Here is a 24,214-nt window from a genome sequence, read left to right on the forward strand (position 1 = left end):
ACTTTCAAACTGATATAGAAAATGGACACAGTAAGCGGTACACTGCAAAGGAACAATAATAAATAAATAAATTTTCTGTTTAAGTCAAGAGACCAGGATTAATTCAAGGACTTAAATCCTGGTCACTCAAGTCACTTGCACTTATGCACCCCTGACCATTCGGCCATGGCAGTGTAAAGCAACATTCAACATAAAAAATTTCTGGGGTTGAAAAACTGATACAGTGAACTGTACAAATTGTCAATGGAGCAGATTGGGGGGGGGCAAATGGCTAAACTGGAAAAAAAACTGGAAAAATCAGTGATCACAGCACACTGTGATCACTGCCACCTAGTGGTTCATTTATTTGCAGATTCTTAATGCATGAAGAATCACTGCTGATAATCAAATCAAGAGTATTACTCCCTCTAGTTGCCTCCCGAACTGATGTAGAAAACAATCATCCAATAAATCCACAAAAGCCCTGCTAGTGTGTGAGTAACCAGCCCCCAAAATCCAGTCAATATCTGGGAAATTAAAATCTCCCATTATAAGACACTCTGATATCAAAACTGATATCTGATATCACTTTATCAAAACTAAAGAAATAAAATGGACATGGGCAGGACACATAGCTCGAAGACATGATAGCAGATGGACTAAGAGAATAACAGATGAAATTCATGAGTTTGTGGGTAGTAAATGGATGGCCATTGCACAAAACAGAAGGAACTGGAAAGTTGCTGAAGAGGCTTTCATCCTGAAGTGGATTGAAAATGGCTGACGATGATGATGACATCTAATTGTTTTGGCAATTTGCTTTGCAGAAATTGTAGCTTGACCTGTCCAATAAGATGACCCTCGAAAATAAATAGACCAATCAACTGATTATAGAGGATTCCACACTGCACATTAGCACTGAATTGGTGTTGAAAATTACTCTCCACAGTTGCATGGGGATTCATTTGCGACTAAACGTGTGTGTGTGCACGCATATTGTTGGGCGAATTGAGTTTCACTGAATAGGACATAGCTTCTAAATGATGATTGGCATTTAGGCATTTACAAAATTCCAGATGATAGGCAAGATTCCCAGGTTCAAGGTGTTTAACCTGTGGTATGGGTGCAGCATTCTCCATACTTTTTAGGAAACACCAAAGACACAGGGACATCCTTTGCATGCTAGCACGAGGACTACATTGCACCACCTCAATTATTTCTCTTACCTAGCCACATCTTGTCATACTACTTACTCATATGGGATCTGAATGCTGGAAAGCGAGTTGGTGTTTTGCTGTGTTTCGAAAACTTCGCTAATGACTTGTTGATTCAGAACCCTGCAATTCAACAGGTTTCACTGGTATTTAGTGACAGAAGCAACAGCATTTACATCACAAAATCCATAGACATGCACTGTATAAACATACTTAACATTTCTAAGTATAAAATGCACCTTGAAATAACAGTGGAACACAAAACTGTACATTAGCATTAGTAGATGCATATGATGCAAGAAAGCAAGCTTATGCATCATCAGCAAAAAAAAAAAAAAAAAAACCATTTCACCCTTCCGGTTGTTCGAAATACCTGTCCAGCTGAGCCTTAAATTTATTTAAGCTATCAACTTCCACAACAAGGGATGGAAGTCTGTTCCACCAACCAACTACCCACTGGCTAAAGTCAAATTTCTGCACATCTATCCTACATCTGTCTTTCCTCAATTTGAATTTATGCCCTCTCAGGTGATTATTCTGAGCAAGAGGAAGAATCCCATCGACATTGAGCATGCTCAAACCATTCAAGGCTTTATACACCTCTATCAGATCACCTTGCCGGTGCCTAGTCTCCAGACACTGTAATTTGCAAAATTTAAGCCTTTCTTCGTAAGAGCAACCCTTTGTTCCATTCACTAATCTTGTTGCCCTTCTCTGTACTTGTTCCAGCAGCTCTACATCCTTCTTGAAATGAGGCCTCCAGACCTGTATACAGTACTCACGGTGTGGCCTGACCATTGCCTTATACAAGGAAATAATCACCTCCTTATCCTAATAGCTAATAAAAGAGAAAAAACTTCTCTATTTCAGAAGCACTAAAAAACTTCCAAAAAAACATGACACTGCTTTGCATGCTGCATATATTTTGTTAGGCTATATTCAATCAAGGTTGTGCAGGCACACAAGTTACAAGTGCAATTCACAGTGTTGCTTTGCTGAGGATCTATGGACATTTGGCGACCAGGCTAGCCAGGTGGGTAAAGTGCCTGCCTGGCAACCCGAAGGTCGTGGGTTCGAATCCCACCTCAGGCTTGGATCACAGTAAAATGCAAAAACTTTGGGAGGTGCATTATGGCCATAGAAGCTGATGTGCCAACAACTACAAGAAAAAAAAATATATATGAACATTATATAACTCCGTAATTATTCAGAATCAGACCTGTGTTTGTATGAACTTTTTTTTTTTACTCAAAATAACCTCAGAAATTACCTCCAGATGTTATGCCATGGTTTTGTGAATCACCAGTATATGTAATCTTTTACCATTCCTGAGGTTTCTTGAGATTAGAAACCACAAATCTTAAAATGTCTGGCTTTTTTAGACAGCTGGATTTAAGAGAATCTACCTTTACCAGGAAATTGTTTTGATTTCAATTAAATGATACATTTATGCTAATTTTATTCAAAAAATCAGTTGTCAACTAGTGCAGACCTAATGGAAATGCATCATACCTAATTTTTTTGATGTTATTAAAATCTCTTGTTCAGCCAAAAATTCAAATTAATATATAGTACTTCATGGGAGCACCTTGCTTTGAGTTGCTCTGATAAAATTGCCAGATGGCAGAATTTCAAATGACACACTGATATTGTTATACAACAATATTGGCAATACACTGTATTGCAAGGGAGTCATATTCCTACATTCCAAGAGTCAGTGGTCCTAAGAATGTGATATTTGTAGTTTTGTCTCCAAACTAATTTATTTTTCAATTAGCTTACATTCAAGTATTCTACATTTATAGGTTTCACATTTAGTGCAGTCTTCATGTGAAAGTTAAGTTAACTTTCACACAAAAGTTACATAGGTTAGATTGCACTTGTGCATATTATTTTATAACAAAAACGATACACGTACGTAAAGTACTTTTTTTTCATTTCAAGGCCATTTTATGATTTTGGTTGTGTGGCTTATGATCGAGCACTTATTAGTAACGTAATAAGTATAGAAGTATATATATCCAATGTAGTGTCAGAACAAAGAATAAAATTATTAACGAACACTATTTTCAGCTATTTCTTGTATTTTATCTGAAAAAACCTAAATGGTATATAAAATCAACCATGTGCTTTCTCTTGGATGTTTTTTTTCCTTCTCCAAACCCACATAACAGTTTATCAGAGTAACTTTTAATAGACTCTTTACATATCAAAATAGTCCTAGAAAGAATTTCTGTTTTTAGAGTAGCTTTAGATTAGAGAAGTAATCAGAGCCCAAATGATAGCTAATTATTTTAGATGAACTAGGGTAAGGTATGTGGTCATCATTCGGGATTCAGCTTGTGCACTATTATGGCTGTAATAATGCAGTTAAGTTGGGAATTCCTCTGATTCACATTGGGACTGTAGTGGAGTGTAAGCGGAATTTTTATAAGTGATCCAGCTTGCTCTTCAGTGAAGCCATTAGTTAAAAAAAAAAAAAACCACTTCCACTTCACCCCTCTGTTCGTTCAAAATACCTGTCCAGCTGAGCCTTAAACTTATTTAGGCTATCAACTTCCACAACAAGGGATAGAAGTCTGTTCCACCAACCAACTACCCGCTGGCTAAAGGCAAATTTCCGCACATCTATCCTACATCTGTCTTTCCTCAATTTGAATTTATGCCCTCTCAGGTGATTATTCTGAGAAAGAGGAAGAATCCCATCAGCATTCAGCATGCTCAAACCATTCAACGCTTTATACACCTCTATCAGATCACCTCGCCGGTGCCTAGTCTCCAGACACTGTAATTAGCAAAATTTAAGCCTTTCTTCATAAGAGCAACCCTTTGTTCCATTCACTAATCTTGTTGCCCTTCTCTGTACTCATTCCAGCAGCTCTACATCCTTCTTGAAATGAGGCCTCCAGACCTGTATACAGTACTCACGGTGTGGCCTGACCATTGCCTTATACAAGGGAATAATCACATCCTTATCCCTGCTAGAAACATTCCTGTATATCATTGACAAGACACCATGAGCTACTCTTGCAGCCAGTCTGCACTGCTCAGAGAACTTCATATCTGCCTGCACAATTACCCCCAGGTCCTTTTCATTCTCTACCACTGTCAGTGTAGTACCACAGAGTTGATACGTTGCTCTGGGGTTGCTGTTTCCCATATGTAGTACTTTACATTTGTCAATGTTAAACTTCATTTGTCACCTCTCAGCAGATCTGCTCAACCTTTCCAGATCCTGTTGCAGCAGCATAGTGTCAGTAGTGTCCTTAACAACCCTGCCAACCTTTGTATCGTCTGCAAACTTGGACATTAAGCTTGATATAACATCATCGATATTATTTATAAATACAGAAAACAATAATGGACCCAACTGAACCCTGAGGGACTCTGCTAATAACATTAGTCCATGATGAGCAGTGTCCATTGATTATCACTCTCTGCCTTCTCCCCCTCAACCACCCCTTTATCCATAACAGCAATTTGCCTCCAATGCCACACTGCTCCAATTTGTGCAGCAGTCTTCCATGTGCAACAGTATCAAAAGCCTTTCTAAGATCCAAGTATATAATATCAAAGTTATTCCCTGCATCCAGCTCTTTTGTGACTGCATCATAGTATCCAATCAAATTGGTCAGGCAAGCCATCCCCTTAACAAAACCATGCTGTGTCCGAGCTATAACTGAAGTCTTGTCTAGATGATCCTGCAGTGCTTCTTTAACTAGTGCCTCCATTAATTTTCCAGGAACAGAAGTTAAACTAACAGGTCTATAATTACTTGTGTCAGCCTTTGATCCTCCTTTCTGAATTGAGGTCACATTTGCACATCTCCAGTCTATGGGTACCTCCCCGAGTCCAAGGAAGCTCTCATAAGTATGGCTAAGGGTTTGCTTACTTCCCTTGCTGCCTCCTTTAATATAACTGGATAGATCCCATTCACCCCAGGTGCCTTTCTTGTGTTTATCTTCAACAATTTCTCCTCCACTTTACTCTCAGTTATTACAAGATTATCTAGCTTACTGCCAGAGTTGAATACACCTCTGGCATTCCCCTCGCTGAATAACTCCTCATGTGTGAATGTCGATGCAAAATATTCATTTAGTTTGTTAGCTACCTGAGCAGGATCATCAACAGCTGAACCATCGATATCAAGTGGACCAATCTGATTCATCCCCTTCCTTCTAGAGTTTACATAAGTTAAGAACTCTTTGCTGTTTTTCTTTGCATCCTTTGCCAAAGATTTCTAATAATCTGCCTTTGCCTGCCTAACCTCCTTTGTGACTTGGTTACAGACCAGGTTATAGTTATCATAGGCTTCTGTGTCACGTGTTAATTTATATGTATCCCATGCATTTTTCTTCTCTGCCATGTGTCTCATTAGTTCATCTGACACCCATTTATGCCTAAACCTTGAACAATATTTCTTAGTTGGTATGTAAAGCCTAGTAGCTTCCAAGACAAGTTCCCTGAATGCTTCCCATTTTGAATTTGCTCTTGGTAGCATCATCAGTTGGTCCCACTGTATGGAATTTAAATACTGTCTCAGACCATCGTAGTCGCCGTTTCGAAAGCAATAACCCTTCGCTTTACCCCTGATGGTAGTTACCTCTTTGAGTAAATCCCACTTCAGCACACTGTGATCACTGCCACCTAGTGGTTCCTTTATCTGCAGATTCTTAACGCACGAAGAATCACTACTGATAATCAAATCAAGACTATTACTCCCGTAGTTGCCTCCCGTACATGCTGATGTAGAAAACAATCATCCAATAAATCCACAAAAGCCTTGCTAGTGTGTGAGTGACCAACCCACAAATTCCAGTCAATATCTGGGAAATTAAAATCCCCCATTATAAGACTCTCTGATTTACTGGCCCACTATCTCCCTGTACATTTTCTTATTATACTGATCAGAGTCATTAGGCCTATATCACACTACTACTCTCAATTTTGATCTCCCGATGTTTATGTCACACCAAACTGACTCGACACTGCACTGTCCAGCGATGTCAACTGGCTTCACTTACTTGGACTTTATGTGTTTCTTAACTAATAGCATAAACCCTCCTCCCTTCCTATCCTGTCTATCCTTTCTGTAGACGTTATACTCCCCAAATTCCAGTTCTGCATTCCTTATATATGTGTGACACCACGTCTCTGATATCCCAACACTATCTGCCTTTGATGCTTTCAGCAATATCTCAAATTCATCAAATTTATTTACCAAACTCCTAGCATTGGTGTACACGCAAGTATACATGCGCCTGTTCCTATTCTTAGCTACCCTAACACAACCCATGTGTTTACTTGTACCGCAATGACTCCCAGCAGTCTCTGAAACATCCTGCATCTTCTTTTCTAGGCTTCTGCTCATTCCAATAGAAGCAGTACAAGAGTCACTTCCACCTCTGCCAGTGGCTACTGTTAATCTATTAGTCCTTGTATCCCCCCCCAAGCTAGCAGTTTTCCGACCCACCTAACACTGCCTCGATTGCATCAGCAAATATTCTTGCACCCTTTCTATTTAAATGTATCCCATCCCTGTAGAAGCAGTCTCTCCTGTTAACAAGTACAGACCAGGCTGGAAAAAAAATCTACCCCTTGAGCCTTGCACAATCTTTCCAGGGCCGAATTGATCGACAAGGCTCTCATCATATACTCCCTCCTATCGTGCCTGGGCAGAATTGCAGACACTTTCAAATTCAACACTAATTCACGGCTTTTTTTCAACAGTGACCTGTACTTGTTAAGTAATTCTGCCGGTCTCCTACTCTTAATATCATTAGTGCTAAGGTGTACAACTATATCACCTTTTGTGTCCTAAAAAGATGATATCTGCTCTACAACGTCATCAACCTTTGTCCCTGGCAGACATACCCTGGTCCTGTTCCACCTATCCTTTTTACAAAGCATATCCCCGTTTCCCTGACAATAGAGTCACCAACAACTACTAGTTCCTGTGGGACCAGCGCATTCTGCCTTGGGGATTGCCGCTGTGTTGCATGATGACCAAGTGCAAGCTCTGGCATTGATGTGTGCAGCTGAGAGGTTGATGGGCCCCTCAATTTAGTTCCTTCGAGGGCACCCACCGTGTCCTTCAAGCTCTCATATAGGCCCATAACAACGCTGAGTTGTCGCCTGATTTCGTTACACTCCCTGCACCGCGCACACACACACACACACACACACACACACACACACACACACACACACAAAGACATCCCCCATGACAATATCATGTCCCGTACCCGATTGCTCCACAAACATCATGCAAGCTGTGCGTTTTAAAAGGCTGTGATTCAGAGGGCAACTGCCCCCCTCAGTTCTCCTCTGAGTCACAGCACTCCCATTAGCTTGAGCCTTTTGCTTTGCTGCTCTGGTCTGAGTCATGACTTTGATTGAATTTTAATAAAATTTCAATTTCAGTACAAAAGTATAAGGAGTAATTTGCCATATACACTAATTAAATTACATCATTATATATTTAATAAAGAGATGTTTTATAAATCCAAAATTATAAAAAATATCTTATTCTATATTCTGTTCAAGTCAGACATTTTTCTTTCACAGGAGTAACTAAATGACTTTCATTTTGTTAATATTTTAGAGATTAGAGGTAATTAGATGTCATTTTAGATACAACTACTCCTCAAACTTCTAGTATACATGGTATACAGTTGACTTATTATTATTAGCAGTAGGAAGTGATAAATTATGCAAGGAAGCCAGCTTATAAAGCATCTATCGAAACAACAAAAAAAAAAAAAAACATTTGTCCATCCTTTAATAATATGTTTAAATTATTCACTTGTATAACACCAGATTATAGTTTGTTCCAGCAATCAATTACTCTCTGGTTGAAAGAAGATTTGGACACTTCTATCCTGCAGCCATCCTTTTCAAATTTAAGTTTATGCCGTGTGTGTGTGTGTGTGAAGTCATCGGCATTACATTTACTCAATCGATTTAAAGCCTTAAACACTTCGATCAGGTCTAGTGGCAAGTGTCTAATATCCAAGCTGTAACCTGCTTTTGCTTTTTTAAGTGTACCCCATCACGTTCTTGACTAATCTGGTTGCTCTTTTCTACACCTGTTCCAAAATATCCACATCTTTCTTAAAACGGAACTTCAGACCTGTATGCAGAACTCAAGATATGGCCTAATCATTGCTTTATACAATGGGATAGTCACATTGTTATCCCTGTTGACAAAATTCTTATATGTCATTGGCAGAACCCCATGAGCTGTTCTAGCAGCATGTCTGCACTGCTCAAAGAACTTCATGTTTGACGATATAATTATCCCTAGGTCCCTTCTGTTCTCAACCACTTTGAGTGTGGTACATTTTTCTGGGTTTACTGCTGCCAATACATAGTATCTTACGTTTAATAAGGTTAAACCTCAACTGCCACTTCTCAATCCATCTGCTTAATTTTTCAAGTCTTGCTGCAGTATACTTTGATTACTGCCACCCTGCCTTATTTATAATAGCAAACGCTTCATTCATATAGTTACATAAAAAATTTGTGAATTGCGAAAATATCATTCTACTGCAACTGAACATTATAGAACTACAACAAGAAACAATAATAATGCTTAGAACCTTCAATACTGATATCACAAATTCTTTCTAGCTACGTTTTACAGGAACATTTATCTGCTTAACCCATAAAAACTTAATATTTTCCTGCACAGGTGATTTAAATAATTCCCAATCAATAGATGAATGAACTGAAATGAGGTCTAGTGATGTAGCCAACAATTCCATACATATAATTTTATAAATAAAAAAAAAATTTTTTTTTTTGCTTTCTCTTACAGCACTTTCCTTATTCAAACAGCAAGTCACCAGGCTGATAACGTGGTGACTGGTGATTGTCACACAGCCAATCGCCAGTCTTTGTTTTTCAGCATTGAAGGATGACAGAATGTTCTTAACCATTCTAATATAATATACACTGTCCAGTCAAAACATTATGACCCCCCCCCCCCGGTGGTTTAGCTATCAGAGACTCCTCCTCTCCTGGTGGCACATGTTGTGGTGAGAACCAGTAAATGTGTACTGCAGGTTTGTGGCATGTGGCCAATACAAAGCATCTGATCAGCTTGGGAAAGGAATGTGATCTGACAGATTTGAAAAAAAAAAAAAAAAAAAAAGGGTATGACTGTTGAATACCAATTGAAAGGTGGCAATATTACAGAAACTGCAAATCCTGAGGGTTGTTCTTGGAATGCTATAGTTAAGGTGTTCAGCAAGTGGATGGATAATGGACAGGGCAGGGCAGCAGTCACTGGGCCAACGGCAGGCACCCATGCCTCGCTGATGATAGAGTTGAATGTAGGTTGTTCCACCTTGTGCATGTTGATAAACAGAAAACAGTGGAACAGCTAGCCATGGATTTGACCAGGGGATGACCAGTGGTGTTTTCAAGACCACAATCCAATGAACTCTTCTTCATATGGGCCACAGGCATAGGCATCAGTCAAGGTACCCATGCTTACACTGTCCAATTCCAATGATGCCCAAAGTTTGAATCTGAACAGCATCATTGGACCACTGACTGGAAAAAAGTTGCCTTTTCAGATAAATCATGTTTCCTGCTATGCTGTGTGCATGACTGGTGGAAGGTACAGTAACAAGAAAAAAAAAAAAAAAAAAATGGAGGGGAATTATTCCAATGTCCTGGTTACTGTGGGAATGTTTTCCTGTGAATCTCTTGGAGCCCTCATACCACTAGACCACACTCAGAATGCTAAAAACTATGTATCCATTGCAGCTGATCAGGTACACCCTATATGGTGACTGTCTCCCAAGCACGGGTGTTCCAACAGGATAATGCATCTGGCAATGCTGCTGGTACTGTTCAAGAGTGGTTCACCAAACACAATAGTGACTTCCAGTTGACCACCTTGACCACTAAATTTGCCAGATAAGAATTCCACAGAAAATCTCTGGGATCTGGCAGATCAACAAATCCAGGCATTTGGATTCTCCAACATGGACTATTGCAGATCTACAGGATGCAATCATAATGACATACAACACACCATTGCAACATTCAGGGGCCTTATGGAGTCCATACCTCACTGTATGGCAGCAAGAGGGAAGACATATCCACTGTTAAGTAGTGTCATAAAGTTTTGACTGGACAGGTGAAATGTAACAGGATCAGTTCATAAGTAATGTCTCTTGGACAATAAAATTTTATGTAATTTTGGGTTAGCATTATGAAGATTTATATATTGCTGGCATAGACATAAAGACATAAATATGCTAAAATAAAAGTTTCTGTCTATTACAGATCTGAAGTACGAATTATCAAACTGATGCCTGTTTCTGACAATGGTCGACAACAGAGTTCCCTTTCAAATAAAGAGAAGAACTCATCTCTCCAGATTCATGAAAAATTGAAGAAAGTACACCAACATGACACTAATGATAAAAGCAATATTCATAGATGACTTACACATTTTAAAGGAGGAGTCACTGACATATGGAGGGTTGAGATTCATAGTGGTGTAAGTCAGTCTATTATGATTTTTGAGAATAAGGTGTTTTTGTGATTGCATTCATAAAAAAATCAAAACATTTAATTTAATCAATTGTGATACACCTGGAGGTTATAAAAACTTTAAAAATTTACTTGAGCTTGACAATTTTTGTTAATATTCCATTTTTTGGTCAGCAGTGTTTGTATAATTGACTTACATCATTATGTTTCTAAGTAGTTTACCTATTTTATTGGTAAATTACTGTAAGGAGATGACTGTGTTATCAAAACTATGATTTCATACAAAAGAGATTATATTTTTTCCCTGTAAAAAGTACACTTCAACAAAATTTTAAAAAACCTGAGCAATAGGTACATTGGGACTTTTTTGTCAAAATAGTATTAGTTGAGGCATATGATGCAAGAAAGCAAGCTTATACAGCATCAGACAAAAAAAAAAAAAAAACCCTTCCCATTTCGCCCACCCAGTCACTCAAAATGTTTGTCTGGTTCAGCCTTAAATATATATAAGCTATCAACTTCCACAACAACAAATGGAAGTCCGTTCCAGCAATCAGCCACCCGCTGGCTAAAGGCAAACTTCCGCACATCCACTCTACAACTGTCTTTCCTCAATTCGAATTTATGCCCCCTCAGGTTCTTAGACTGATCAAACAGAACTATCCTGTCAACATTGAGCCTGCTCAAACCATTCAAGGCCTTATAGACCTCAATCAAATCACCTCGCGGGTGCCCAGTCTCCAGACGCTGCAACTTGCAGAACTCAAGCCTTTCTTCATAAGCGTACCCACCCCTTTGTTCCTCTCACCAATGTTGCCGTTCTCTGTACTCGTTCTAGCAACTTTACATCCTTCCTAAAATGAGGCCTCCAGACCTCTACACAGTATTCAAGTTGTGGCCTGACCATTGTCTTGTACAAAGGGATAATCACCTTGTCTCTGCTAATAATTTCTATATATCATTGACAAAACTCCATGACCTGCTCTGGCAGCATGTCTGCACTGCTCAGAGAACTTCATATCTGACTGCATTATCCCCAGGTCTTTTTCATTCTCCATCTCCCTGAGTTGAGTATAGTTCCACACAGTTGGTACGGTTCTCTTGGGTTACTTCTACCCATATGCAGTACTTTGCATTTTTCAATGTTAAACTTCAGTTGCCACTTCTCAGCCCATCTGTCCAACCTTTCCAGATTCTGCTGCAGTAGCATACTGCCATTAACAACTCTGCCAACCAACATTGATAAACACACAAAACAACAATGGGCCCAGCACCAAACTCTCGGAAATTCCACTAATAACATTAGTCCACATAGAGCAGTATCTATTTATTACCACTCCCTGCCATCTCCCACCCAACCATCCCTCCATCCATCGCAGCAACTTGCCCTTAATGCCATACTGCAAATTCTGCAAGTCCAAATTTGCTACGAGTCCAAAGACATATTCAACGTTGATGAAATGTCTATTTTTTAAATGTTTTCTGAACAAGACCCCGACTTTTAAAGGTGACAAATGTTTAGGTGGTAAAAATAGTAAGGAGACAATTTCACTCTTGGTTGCAAATGTGGCTAGTAATGAAAAACTGAAACTTTTGGTAATTGGAAAAAGTAAATAACCCCGATGTTTCAAAGGAATAAAGTTGTTAGAGTTGGACTACAACTACAAAAAAAAATCTTAAATGACAAGTGAAATTTTTGAGCAGTGGATTTTGAATTTCGATAGAAAGATGATGAAAGAAAACAGAAAAATCGCATTGATTGTTGACAACTGCCCTGCCCACCTTCACTTGGTAATTTCGAAACTTTCAAGTGTGAAGCTTGTTTTCTTCCTTCTGAATAATTCATCTTAACGGCAGCCAATGGACCAAGGCATTGTCAAGAATTTGAAAATGCACTACTGAAGACATACTGAAAAAAATTATACTGACAATAGAAACCAACCAACCAACCTATAGATTCTGTTATAGATTTGTGGATGTGCATATCACAGTTGGCAAAAGTGTGGAGTCAAGATGTGATGGAAACAATGATTAACAATTGTTTCGCAAAATCAGGTTTTGCTAAAATGCTAATTAACAGAGAGGATTAACTACTAGAAGATATTGAGCAATCTTAGGAAGAGTTCCAAGCGAGGTTTGATCATTGGAGAAATTGTTCTTGATGAATTTTTAGGAGTTGATAATGATGTCATAGTAGCTAAATATCCGAGTGACGTCAACATTTTGGAGCATATTTAAAGAACTAGTGACAATATCGAGATGAGCTGGATGAAAATGAGGGCAATATTAAACCTTCCAAACAAATGTTGGCAGCATTTGAAACTTTGCATCGAGGCCTTCAGTAAGAAGAAAATGTAACACAAAATATATCCGAGTGTTTATAGTTTAAACAAATGCGAACAGTTTTTATGAACGGTGTACAACAAAAAATAACCAAATATTTTACGACAATTCTTAAAAGTGTACTAATAAATTGTGGGCATCATGTAAGTAGTCATTTCTTAATATGTACATATTGATAAATTGTTTTAAAATGTTAGAAAATTTATTCATTCCCACTTCTTTCCCATCTTTTACTATATTTCTGAATTTACAGTATTTTTCATTATTGAAAAGATCATATTTCTTTATAACAAAATTTCTGTATAATGAATTTTTTCAAGGGAACGATCAATTTCGTTATATAGAGATCCGACTGTATTATCTTGGCTAGCACCTTTTATAGGGCAGGAGAACAGCAGGACAATTTATTATGCTGTTCTCCTGTGCTATAAAAGATGGAGAACAGCTTAAACGTCTTAAACTTTATTTGGTTATTACCATGTAAGGTTTCGTGTCTTTTAACAGTTATTTTGACATGAGTGTTGATCCTCATGCATTTCTTGAACTGACATCTTGGATTCATCCATTTTAAAACTCTTTGGCAAAAAAAGAGATTATGGTAGAAATGTTGAAGTGGAAGTAGAATGTGTGGAAGTACTTCCCTCTGGCAAAATCCATCTGTTACTGGCTCCCAAATTGCAGCAACTAGTATAATTAGTACTGTACACTGCACCTGTGTGGCTTCATACATGCAGTGTGCACTATTTTTGGAACTTCCTGCCTGCATTTTATTCTGTTCAACCTTTGCACAGTTTGCTTGCTTGCTGTTGTTGATACAGGATTATCACAATAATGCTGTTATCTCCAATGTATGATATATAGATCATGAACTTCTGAAGTAGTTCATGAACTAGATATTAGATATTTCATTTTTTATCTTTCAGTTATTTTTTTTTTATTTTGTATTTTTAATAATTTACTTTTCTAAGCACTAAACTATATTTAAAAATTTTTTAGCTAAACAGTTTAAACAGCATTGATTGAAAGAAACATTTATGTACACAAATTTTAAAAAAATATAAAATAGTTAAGATTGTCTTAGTTGTTGCAGAATGATCATAAAAAAGCTAAGATGAGCATAATAAATTTAATTATAATGTAAAAGATGGTTGCAAAATTAAAAAAATATATATATTTGCTTTTTGTTGATGTTCTCATTTTTTAAAAAAAGCAATTAAAAAGTCATCATCACTAATTTGATAATCATAAAACACTTGTCATCACAAACAAACTACTGTTTATGCTTCATCTTCTTCTTCCTCGTAGCCAGATAACGGGCCTAGATCAACTTTTATTGAGCTTCTAATATCTTTAAAGAAGGCATAGTGAACTGGAGGGATGTATTTGAGAAGGTATAGCATGTCTGTCTTCTTTAGAAAGTTCAGCACTCTAGGATCATCATACAACTTTTCTTGTTCGGTACTTTTCAAGCTTTTATGTCGACCCTCCTTATTGGGTTTGACATTCAGTTACCTGAAAGGGATGTCTTCATCCAACATACACTTGTAGAAAATCGTGAATGAGTTTCCCTTTTTTCATAATGGAACAACTGTATCTTCAACCAGTTTACATTTTTGCCTTCAACATTCTTCTTCCATTTTGTTAAGCCTTTTTCAAAGGCTTCTGTTTTCAAAAAGTCATCTTGTTGCATCTTTACAACCATATACCTGTTGTGTCTTCTGGCAGACTTCATAGTACCATAGCATCCATCTGGAACATAGATAATCTTGTTTTTTCCAGCTTGCTCAATCAGTTCAAAGTCTGAGTCATTTGGAAAGTAAGAGTGCCAAAAACCATGAATTTGTGGTCTGCGATTTCAACTGAAGTTTCTTGAATCAGTTTCATTAACGATAAGGATACTTTGATGTTCTGATTTTGGACAGTACATGTGTTGCTGTATACCATCACATGGGTTTTTTTTTTTTTTTTTTTTTGTTCACCTTAATATGCTCAGTCAGGCAAGAAGCAATCTCTTGTGAACCTCTGGATGCAATGGTCTCATCCCAAACATACATGTAGCCAAGGTTATTTGTGACATCATGCAAACCTAAATTGCAGTACATATTGCACCTATAGTAGGCCTCAGAAACAGTTAATTTTGGGAATTTTTGTAAATCTATCGTGATTGTATAGACGTCAGAATTTCCTCTGGCCTTTTCCCCATCAACCCTTTAGTTTTGATCTCTTGCTTTCTCTGCTTTTGACAAATGCAAAACATGTTGCCCCTCCAAATCACCTGTCCTTCCTTTGTCCTTTTCTACATCAATCGACTATTTATACTTGCCACAGGCCGTGCAAGTGTCGTTTCGAGGATCATGAAAATGTGAATTAAATTCTGTGTTGAACACATCTATAATAATACTCGTTAAGAGATTCGTCTCTCTTTGCTCACACCATTCACAATAAAGCACATACATTTTTCTTACGTTCAAGTCAGGGCTAAGGAACTTCCTGTTTGGATTTTCTTTTTGAGTGTAATGACTTTGAAATGCTGAGAAAATATTAATGATTCTTAAGTAACTGTTTTTGTTTGTCAGTCATCTTTTGTGCCATTACATGTTTACCCTTAAATCTTCTGCAGACTTCCCCTTACTTACTTTTTCTAAAGCTCTTGTCACCCTTCCATCAGATACAATAAAAGTATCAAGAAAGAATTTTTTACAAACACATACTGTGGTATTTTCCTTTTGAATGTCAGACAGATTTGTACATTGCTTTCCTCCCTAACTGCCATTCCGAGGCCACCTTTGCTTTATAGGTTCATGATGTATAAGACTGCATAAATATGCATTCTGTCGAGAAAAATTGGCCATGGATATAAAATTATCAGATTGCTTTCTCCTTTCCTCTTCTGTTAAGGAATCTATGCATCTTTTTTTACAACCACGATCTAAGTTTTTCAAACTGCTTACACTCAACTTGTGTTCCTTTTGAGTTTACATACAACTGACCTGAATTGCGAAGTCTTCTGGCTATAGCTCTTTTTGACTCTTTCCTTTTTCGTTTTCTAGGTCTGAAGGAAGTTTCCTGGCATGCTTCTTCTACTTGGTTGGCCTCTTGATGTGCTTCATTTCTTGAGATTTCAACTTAAAAGACAACTTAAAATCCTTCATTTATTGAGATTTCAACTTAAAAGACATCTTGCTATAAGAAAACATGAAATATGAAATATAAAACATGAAAAGACACCTTGCTACAACAATACAAACTTGAAACATAGCCTCCATCATACAAGCTGTTTAGGAACAGAATGGTGTAAGTCAGACTTACTTCACTATGATTCTAAACCTTTAACAATATGAGCAATTTTGCTCATATTGTTAACTATTCAAAATAAGAGCTGACTGCTCTTGGTTAGAACTGTAACTTTGACTTACTTTGCCACGAAACTAAACAGTGGACACCTACAGAAGGCGGGAAATACGAACAGCTCACATTTATAAAATTGCTGACTTACACCAGTATGATTCTCAACACCCCATATGTGACTAGCCAAGGTGCAGGAGGCTAACATTTGTGCGCAGTGAGAAAACATTTAAGATTTTAGATGAAATCTTAAGTGTAAAAAGACAGAACAATAACCATATATGCAATGATGCACATACTAGGATGTTCAAAGAGAAGTATATTAACCATTTTAGGCACATTAGATTATAGGAAAATATGCTGCAAGTGGACATCCAAGCTGTTAACAAGTGAAATTAAATTCTCCAGGTAGGAGATCTGCTAAGACCTGGATTTTCCATTATGACACTTATTCTAAACGTCAGTCTATGGAATGGACACAACTGTCATCTCCAGTGAAGAAAAAACATCACCAAAACTTATGGCTACTGTGTTTGGTGACAGAGAAGGCTCAATTTTGATTTTTTAAAGAAAGTATAAGTAAGTTATGTTATAAAGTTATAAATAAGGAAAGTTAGCTTCAAATACTTATACGCTTAACAGGACTATAACATATAAAAAGGGAAGGATATACCAGAACTCCAAATCACATTACACAATGATAATGCCAAGTCACACAGCCCATGTAGCTCAGAAAAAAATTACATAACTAAGGTGGAGAGTTTTGCCTCATCCTCCATATAACCTGGACTTGGCACCATCTGATTTTTTTTCCTATTTCGACATACAAAGAGATATCTTTATGGTTAACACTTCTTTGGTGATGAGGAACTGAAAAAGATGACAGCTGGCTGGCTTCAAGGCTGTGTCCATCCTCTTACCACAGTGCATATGTGAGTTGGAAAGAATGGCAAAAATGTATTAATAAACAAAGCAGATACACAATAATGTATACATACTCTCAGTGTTTATTTAATAAATGATATAAATTTTAACTTTGTATGTGTATATTTTGTTTTATACTTTTATGGCCAAAGAGGCATTACTCATGGTCTGACTCTTGTACTAACAATACATACTAATAATGAAATGAAATGCTTGCTTATAAGTAAACAATAAACATCGGTATTTAAGTGGCTTTCACAGAAAACAAATGGACTTGGATGATCCATTGTACTGATTTGTCTTCCACTGCTTTCGAGGTGATTGCTAAAAGTGAATGAACAATTTTCCTCGTACTATTTCTTCCATGCAGACATTGTTTTTTGATTAATTCAGAATGAGGCTCATTACTCCAAATTAACTGCGACTGCCATTCATCATTTGACTTATCTGTAACTTTAAAATGTTTATTTTTCTAAACATAGTTTTTGTATCAAACTGATGATGGTATGCTTTTGCCAACTGCCTGTGGCCATTCTTGAGCCATGTGACGGCTACTAGATGTCTACTATATCCAATTGTATATAGAAAGATAGTGTTTTTTTTTTTTTTTTTTTTTTGTTTGGTAGTTGTTGGCGCATCAGCTTCTGTGGCCATAATGCACCTCCCAAGGTTTTTGCAGTACTTTGATCCAAGCCAGAGGCGGGATTCGAACCTTCAACCCTTTAGGTTGCCAGGCAGGCACTTTACCCACTCGGCTAGCCCGGTCGGCAGAAAGATAGTGAGCATTGGAAAGAGAGAAAGATAGTGAACGGCAGAAAGATAGTGAACATTGATTTACAATGCTGATCATGGCATGTTCACAATTGCACAAAAATTTAATGTTGGCAACTTTTTGCTAATATTTTACACTAAATGTCTTGATACAACAGCACAATGAACTAATTCAACTTGGTCTTTACATATTTTTCCTAAAGTAGCATTGTGAACCAAGTGTGTTCACCTATGGCTGTACCATTACTGGTAATTTCCAGCACCACTCAAAAAGTCACAAAATATATAGGTTTTCCAAGATTTTTACAAAGTTTTAAGAATAATTACAGCATTTTCTCACAATAAAATTCTAAGTTAAGAATATATGATAATGTTTTTAGTAATCATATAAGTGAAAGTGCTAATATTTTTTATGATTATGATTATTATATATTTAAATACTGTTTTATTTAACTACAGCCAGGCCTCGCATAACGCAAGTTTGATTAACACATTTTTCAGTTACCGCGATTTAAAAAAATTATACCACTTTTTACTTTACGCGATGCAAATTTCCAGTTAACGCGATCTTTTTTATGTGATAGTTAAAAAAGATTTGAATCATGCACTGAGCATCTGACGGTCAATAAATAAGCTTGTTGTTGTTATTTGGTTTTTAGAAGCATTAGCAACTAAGGCCATATTGCTCCGGGGATATGCGGTGATCATTCCCTGACCTTTCCGCATCCTCCGTATTTGGTGGGCATGGGTTCGAACCCCGGTCTAATCAAGAAGCGTGTGCTACGCACAGCTGCTCCTGCCCACCTGGCTACAGAGGCGCCAATAAATAAGCATTTGCCCACTGCCCGCCTTAGTGTGTTCCATCAACCATCGGAAGTGAAAGTGTTATTTGTTTGTCTCCTGCAGAAGCATTTAAAAATTCGAATTTTTTACCCCTGTTAAGGATAAAAGATAGAGTGAAAAACAATGTGATAGCAATAAAAAAAAAAAAAAGTTATTAGTTTAGCTGAAAAACTTGAAGTTATTAAAAATCATGAAAGTGGTGCAAACCATGCGAAAATCGTAAGAGATCTAGGATATAGTGAGTATGAAGTGTGAACTATCTTGAGGCGTAAGGAAGAATATAAAGAGAAAGGTAAAGTTTCATCAACTTTTTTGTTTTACAAAATACCAAAAACAGAACTCCAATAATGATTGAAATGGAAAGTCTTTTATCAATTTGGATAGAAGATTGTAATAAAAAAAGAATTCTATTATCTAAGGACAATATTCAGAGTAAAGCTATTAACATTTTCACTAAGCTCAAAAAAACAAAATATCAAGGGGAGACTGAAACTTTTGTTGCTCGTTCAGGGTGGTTTGAACATTTCAAAAATCGAGCAGGACTGCATAATGTTAAAGTAACAGGGGAAGCTGCTGCAGCCAAATTTCCAACAAAATTGCAAAAAAATCACTCAGGATGGTGAATACGATGATCGGTAAATATTTAATGTAGACGAAATGGGCCTATTTTGGAAAGGGATGCCAACTAAAACTTATTTGGCTGCAAATGAAGCATCACAACCTGGGTATAAAGTCTCAAAAGATCGACTAATGTTTTTATTAGGAGGTAATGTTTGTTATGTTATTTGGTTTTTAGGAACATTTGCAACTAAGGCCATATTGCCCCAAGGATACGCAGTGGTCATTCCCTGACCTTTCTGCATCCTCCACATTTGGTGGTCACAGGCTTGAACCCCGGTCTAATCAAGAAGCGTGTGCTACACACTTGCTGCTCCTGCCCACCTGGCTACAGAGGCGTCTTAGAAGGTAATGCTGAAGGTGATTTTAAATTGAAGCCTGTGCTTGTGTACCATACACAAAATCCTAGGGCTTTAAAAGGATACAGCCATCGAACTCTTCCAGTCATTTTGCATTCAAATAAAAAAGCATGGATGACCAAAGCCCTATTTGAAGACTGGTTTACGTCATATTTCTGTCCAACAGCTGAAGCCTATTGCAAGAAAAATAATCTTACTTTTAAAGCTCTGTTACTTTTAGATAATGCACCTGGACATCCTTCTGCACTTGGTGACTTAAATGAAAACGTGAAAGTTGTTTTTTTATTGGCAAATATGACTTCATTATCGCAACCCACGGACCAAGGGACGATTACAACTTTCAAGGCTTACTAGCTCCATAGAATATTTGCACAGGCACTTGAAGCTACAACAGGAGAAATGCAATTTCTGTACCAGAATTTTTGAAAAAATATAACATACAAGTGGCCGTTGAAAACATTCATGCAGCGCGGAAAGAAGTGAGAGAAGTTTAGAAGCATCTTTTACCCCATTGTGCACCCGATTTTACTGGCTTCAAAGACGCAGTTCAAAAAGTTATCGAAGACAACTAATATCGGTAATGACCTTGGTTTCAATGGCTTGGATATGGTTAACATTCGAGAATCACTGAATTCGCATTCAGAACAGCTGTGACAACGATCTCCTTCCAATACAGAAACAGCATGCGTATGAAGAAGCTGAAGAAAAAGAATGTGAGCCAGATGAAAATGTTACTGCAAAGGAGATAACGGTAAAAGAACTAGGCAAAATCCTTCGTATCGGAGAGAACCTTAAACAAAAGGTAATGAATATTGATCCTAACATTGAAAGAAGCATGTTATTTCACCAGGGCCTAGAGAAGCTTGTTGTCGGCTATCAGAAATTGTATGATGAAAAAAAAAAAGTCAAATGACTGTGTTCAAATATTTCCATAGCAAATAGTTAGTTTCTTCATTATGTATTTTATGCAATAAACATTTAATTCTATAATTATTTTTATTATCTTTTACATGGTATACAGTTAAAAAGTTATTTAATAGATATTTTTAAAATTCTTTATGGACATTCTTGAAGGTCATGGGCCAATTATAATTTTTCCTATTGATTATTATATTCAATTAATGCATTTCCGTTTTGTGCGATGCACTCGCAGGACGAATTAATCACATTAATCGAGGTCAACCTATATATTATATAAAATTATATAATTATTATTAATGAAAAACAGAGTATTTAAATATACAGCATACAGTGGAAAGCTATAGGATGCTCCATATTTTTAAATGCTACTTCATCTCTCTCTGCAGAATTATTCCTTCATGATCCAGCAATACTGTGATTAACCTTTCCGAGCTGATGAGTGGGTACAGACTTTCCTTGGTTGAGGTATGGAACCAGTCTGAACTTGCATTTGCCTTCTGGTGTGTAACAATGTGCCCAGCTTTATCTCTAGTTACTATGTATTCTAATACATAGTCTCCTTCATGTACTGTCCAAGAAGCATGGAATACACAAAATCATTATGCTTGCATGGGACCTGACAGGTCCCATGCAGGTAACTCTCCAAAATAACTACTGCATATTAATTGTCAGTTTAATGCTGATGTTTGAAATTTCAGTACCTTCAAAAATACAGATAAACCTTTATAAAAACAGTTTTGGAAGTGAAAATTTGTTTATTTGAAATTATATATGCAAAGGATCTGTCAGGTGTAGCACAACTACTGGAGTAACTATTTTATCTTCTGCTTCAACATAATACTTGCATAACATAAACAATACATTTCTTGCAGGGGATTAGGAAGACACAGGGTGTCCTGTCTATAATTTATATGACCTTTGTTATTGGGGTGAAGGACATCATTATCTTTCTTTATTAGACATTGGTTAGATGTACTTGGAATACTTCATTCAGGTCTGGAGACTGCATCTAAAAATCTCAGGGAATAACAAAAGACTGGATCTCATGAAGTTCACGTATGGGCAGTGGGTTGTCAAATACTGGAATAAATTGCTTACCAATGTGGTGGAGACAGTTAATCTGACTAAGTTTAAAGCAAAAGAGGATGACTACCTCGTGGGAATGTAAATGTTCTGTTTTTTTTTTTAAGAGTTTTTTTTTTTTTTTTTTTTTTTTTTTTGGCTGATGCAGAAAGTTTGCTTCCTTGTTTCATTCGGCCTTACTAATGCTAATAGTGATATTCCACCAAGATACATAAGTACCACAAAGTAAGAATTAACTGAAATTTTGCAGCTTCTAAAAACAGGAAGCCTTCACAACTATGTACACGCAGTTTAAAATGATACACATATATTAAATAAAACAATGAATACCTACTATCAATTTTGGTAATGTTTTGCAATTTATGAATTCTCAGCTATTGAACATAAACAATAAATTATTGTAACAGCAAAAAAATAATAAATAAAATAATAATAATAAAAAAATAAAAAATTTGAAATTGATACATGCTGTGCAAAAAATTATAATGACAAAAATTAATAATGACAAAATAATAAATAAAATAATAATAATAAAAAAATAAAAAATTAAAATTGATACATGCTGTGCAAAAAATTATAATGACAAGCATCCACATGAAAAAATTATGGACATTTTCAAAAGTTTGCTCTTGATGATGTGCAAGTACTGCACAAATTACTAACACCCTCGAAAGGCTGATGGCAGTCAAAATCCCAGCTGCTGTAATGAACTGAAATTATCATCTAAACACCAAAATTCATGGCAATATTAACTTACCTAATGCACTTCTTTCCTCATTCAACACATTTAACCACTGGACATCTAAATCATCCATATCATACCGACACACTTTTTCTGCTTGTGTTGCAACATTAGTAAGAATGTGAATGTCATTGGAAAAGAACTTGTCATGTGTACATCTTATGTATTTCTTAGGACTGCAACAATAAAAACAAAGAAGATTAAAATTAATAACATTAATCATTAGTTCTAAAATTTTCTTTATTATGCCTGATATTGTGTAAATGTAGCTATAGGATAATTATATAAAGAACAATTATAATTAAGACCTCAGACTATTTTTATGAAGGTGAATTTTGACTTCATATTTCTATGCTGTAAACTGAATATCATCTCCTGTCTCAAAAACATTTAGTAATTAATTTACTACAGATGTTTTTACATATATTTCTTTCTTTGTTGGTATGTACAAACTTATTCAGTTCCTTTCCTCCTAATACCACATATAACTATCTTACACACACACACACACACGCACGCGGTAGTTCTAAATATTGTGATCATATACAGCAGACTCTCCATTTACCGGGACACTTCAAGATTCCAAATTAAAAATAAAAAAAAATAAAAAAATCATAAAATTCAAATAATAACTAGAAGAGGTATAAACAGATGTTTTGCAAGTTGTAAGTAAATAAGCGACATTATAAATCGTTACTGGGATATTAGTGTACCTATTATCTTGCAACCCCCCACTGTCTTCACACCCGCTGCTATAAAAAAAAAAAAAAAAAAGGAGACCAAATGTTTAGTTTGTTTTAGTGTGTCGCGTTGATTGTTGTGTTCCGTTGCACCTAAAAGGGCAAATTTTGTTTCATTATTTATGTCAAGGATTCTGAATTTTTTTTTTTTGTTTAGAAATTGCAAAAATGATGGGCAAACGCAAGAGTTGTGCTTTCATACAAAAAGTTTGAAAACGGTGCATCTGTTAAATCTCTAAAGAACCCTTATAATGTTGGTGACCAAACCATACATGACATTGTAAAAAATAAACGGATGCATCATACTGGACACGCAAGTAGTGGGTGGTAAGTTTTTCGTTTTTCATCTATTGCCATACTTTTCACGTAGGTTACTGAACATTTTTCGATACAGTAAGTCCCCGACTTACGTTACGTTATTTACATATTTTTTTTATATGACTGAAGATTTCAGTGAAGGGGACACACATTTCACCATAATAACGTAAAAACTCACAGAATTCCAGCTATCAGTATTAATGCAAATGCAATAAGATCGAGTTTACTACTGTTTATAATGAATTGCAGTAACAGAGAAGTCCAGTAACCCGGAAAGTGCAAATTGTTTTTATTGTTTTATGGCAGTGACCTCCAGAAATGTGCTTTAGTAAAATGTGTGGGGTGGTAATAGTGAGTTTTCACCTTAACCCTGTGAAGTTCTTTTCACAAAATTTAATTTTGACTGTTATCATATTACCGACTAAGAGAATAAGTGACAGCGGTACTAGTAAGTCTATCAAAGAAAAGGAAAGCGATCGATTTGGATCAGAAAATTAAAATAAT

General features: G+C 36.5%; 1 protein-coding gene across 1 annotated transcript in view; it reads right to left on the bottom strand.

Annotated features, from left to right (window-relative positions):
- The window catches only part of LOC150089156 (PHD finger protein rhinoceros-like), a 327,976-nt gene that overhangs the window by 174,663 nt on the left and 129,099 nt on the right, over window positions 1-24,214 (bottom strand). The window contains exon 12 of the mRNA XM_090389568.1: window positions 22,668-22,828. Coding sequence (XP_090245694.1) covers window positions 22,668-22,828 — 161 coding nt within the window. The remainder of the gene's footprint in view (window positions 1-22,667; window positions 22,829-24,214) is intronic.

The sequence above is a fragment of the Mastigoproctus giganteus genome, chromosome 2, assembly GCF_048544385.1.
Source record: "Mastigoproctus giganteus isolate SK-2022 chromosome 2, ASM4854438v1, whole genome shotgun sequence".
NCBI classification, from domain to species: domain Eukaryota; kingdom Metazoa; phylum Arthropoda; class Arachnida; order Uropygi; family Thelyphonidae; genus Mastigoproctus; species Mastigoproctus giganteus.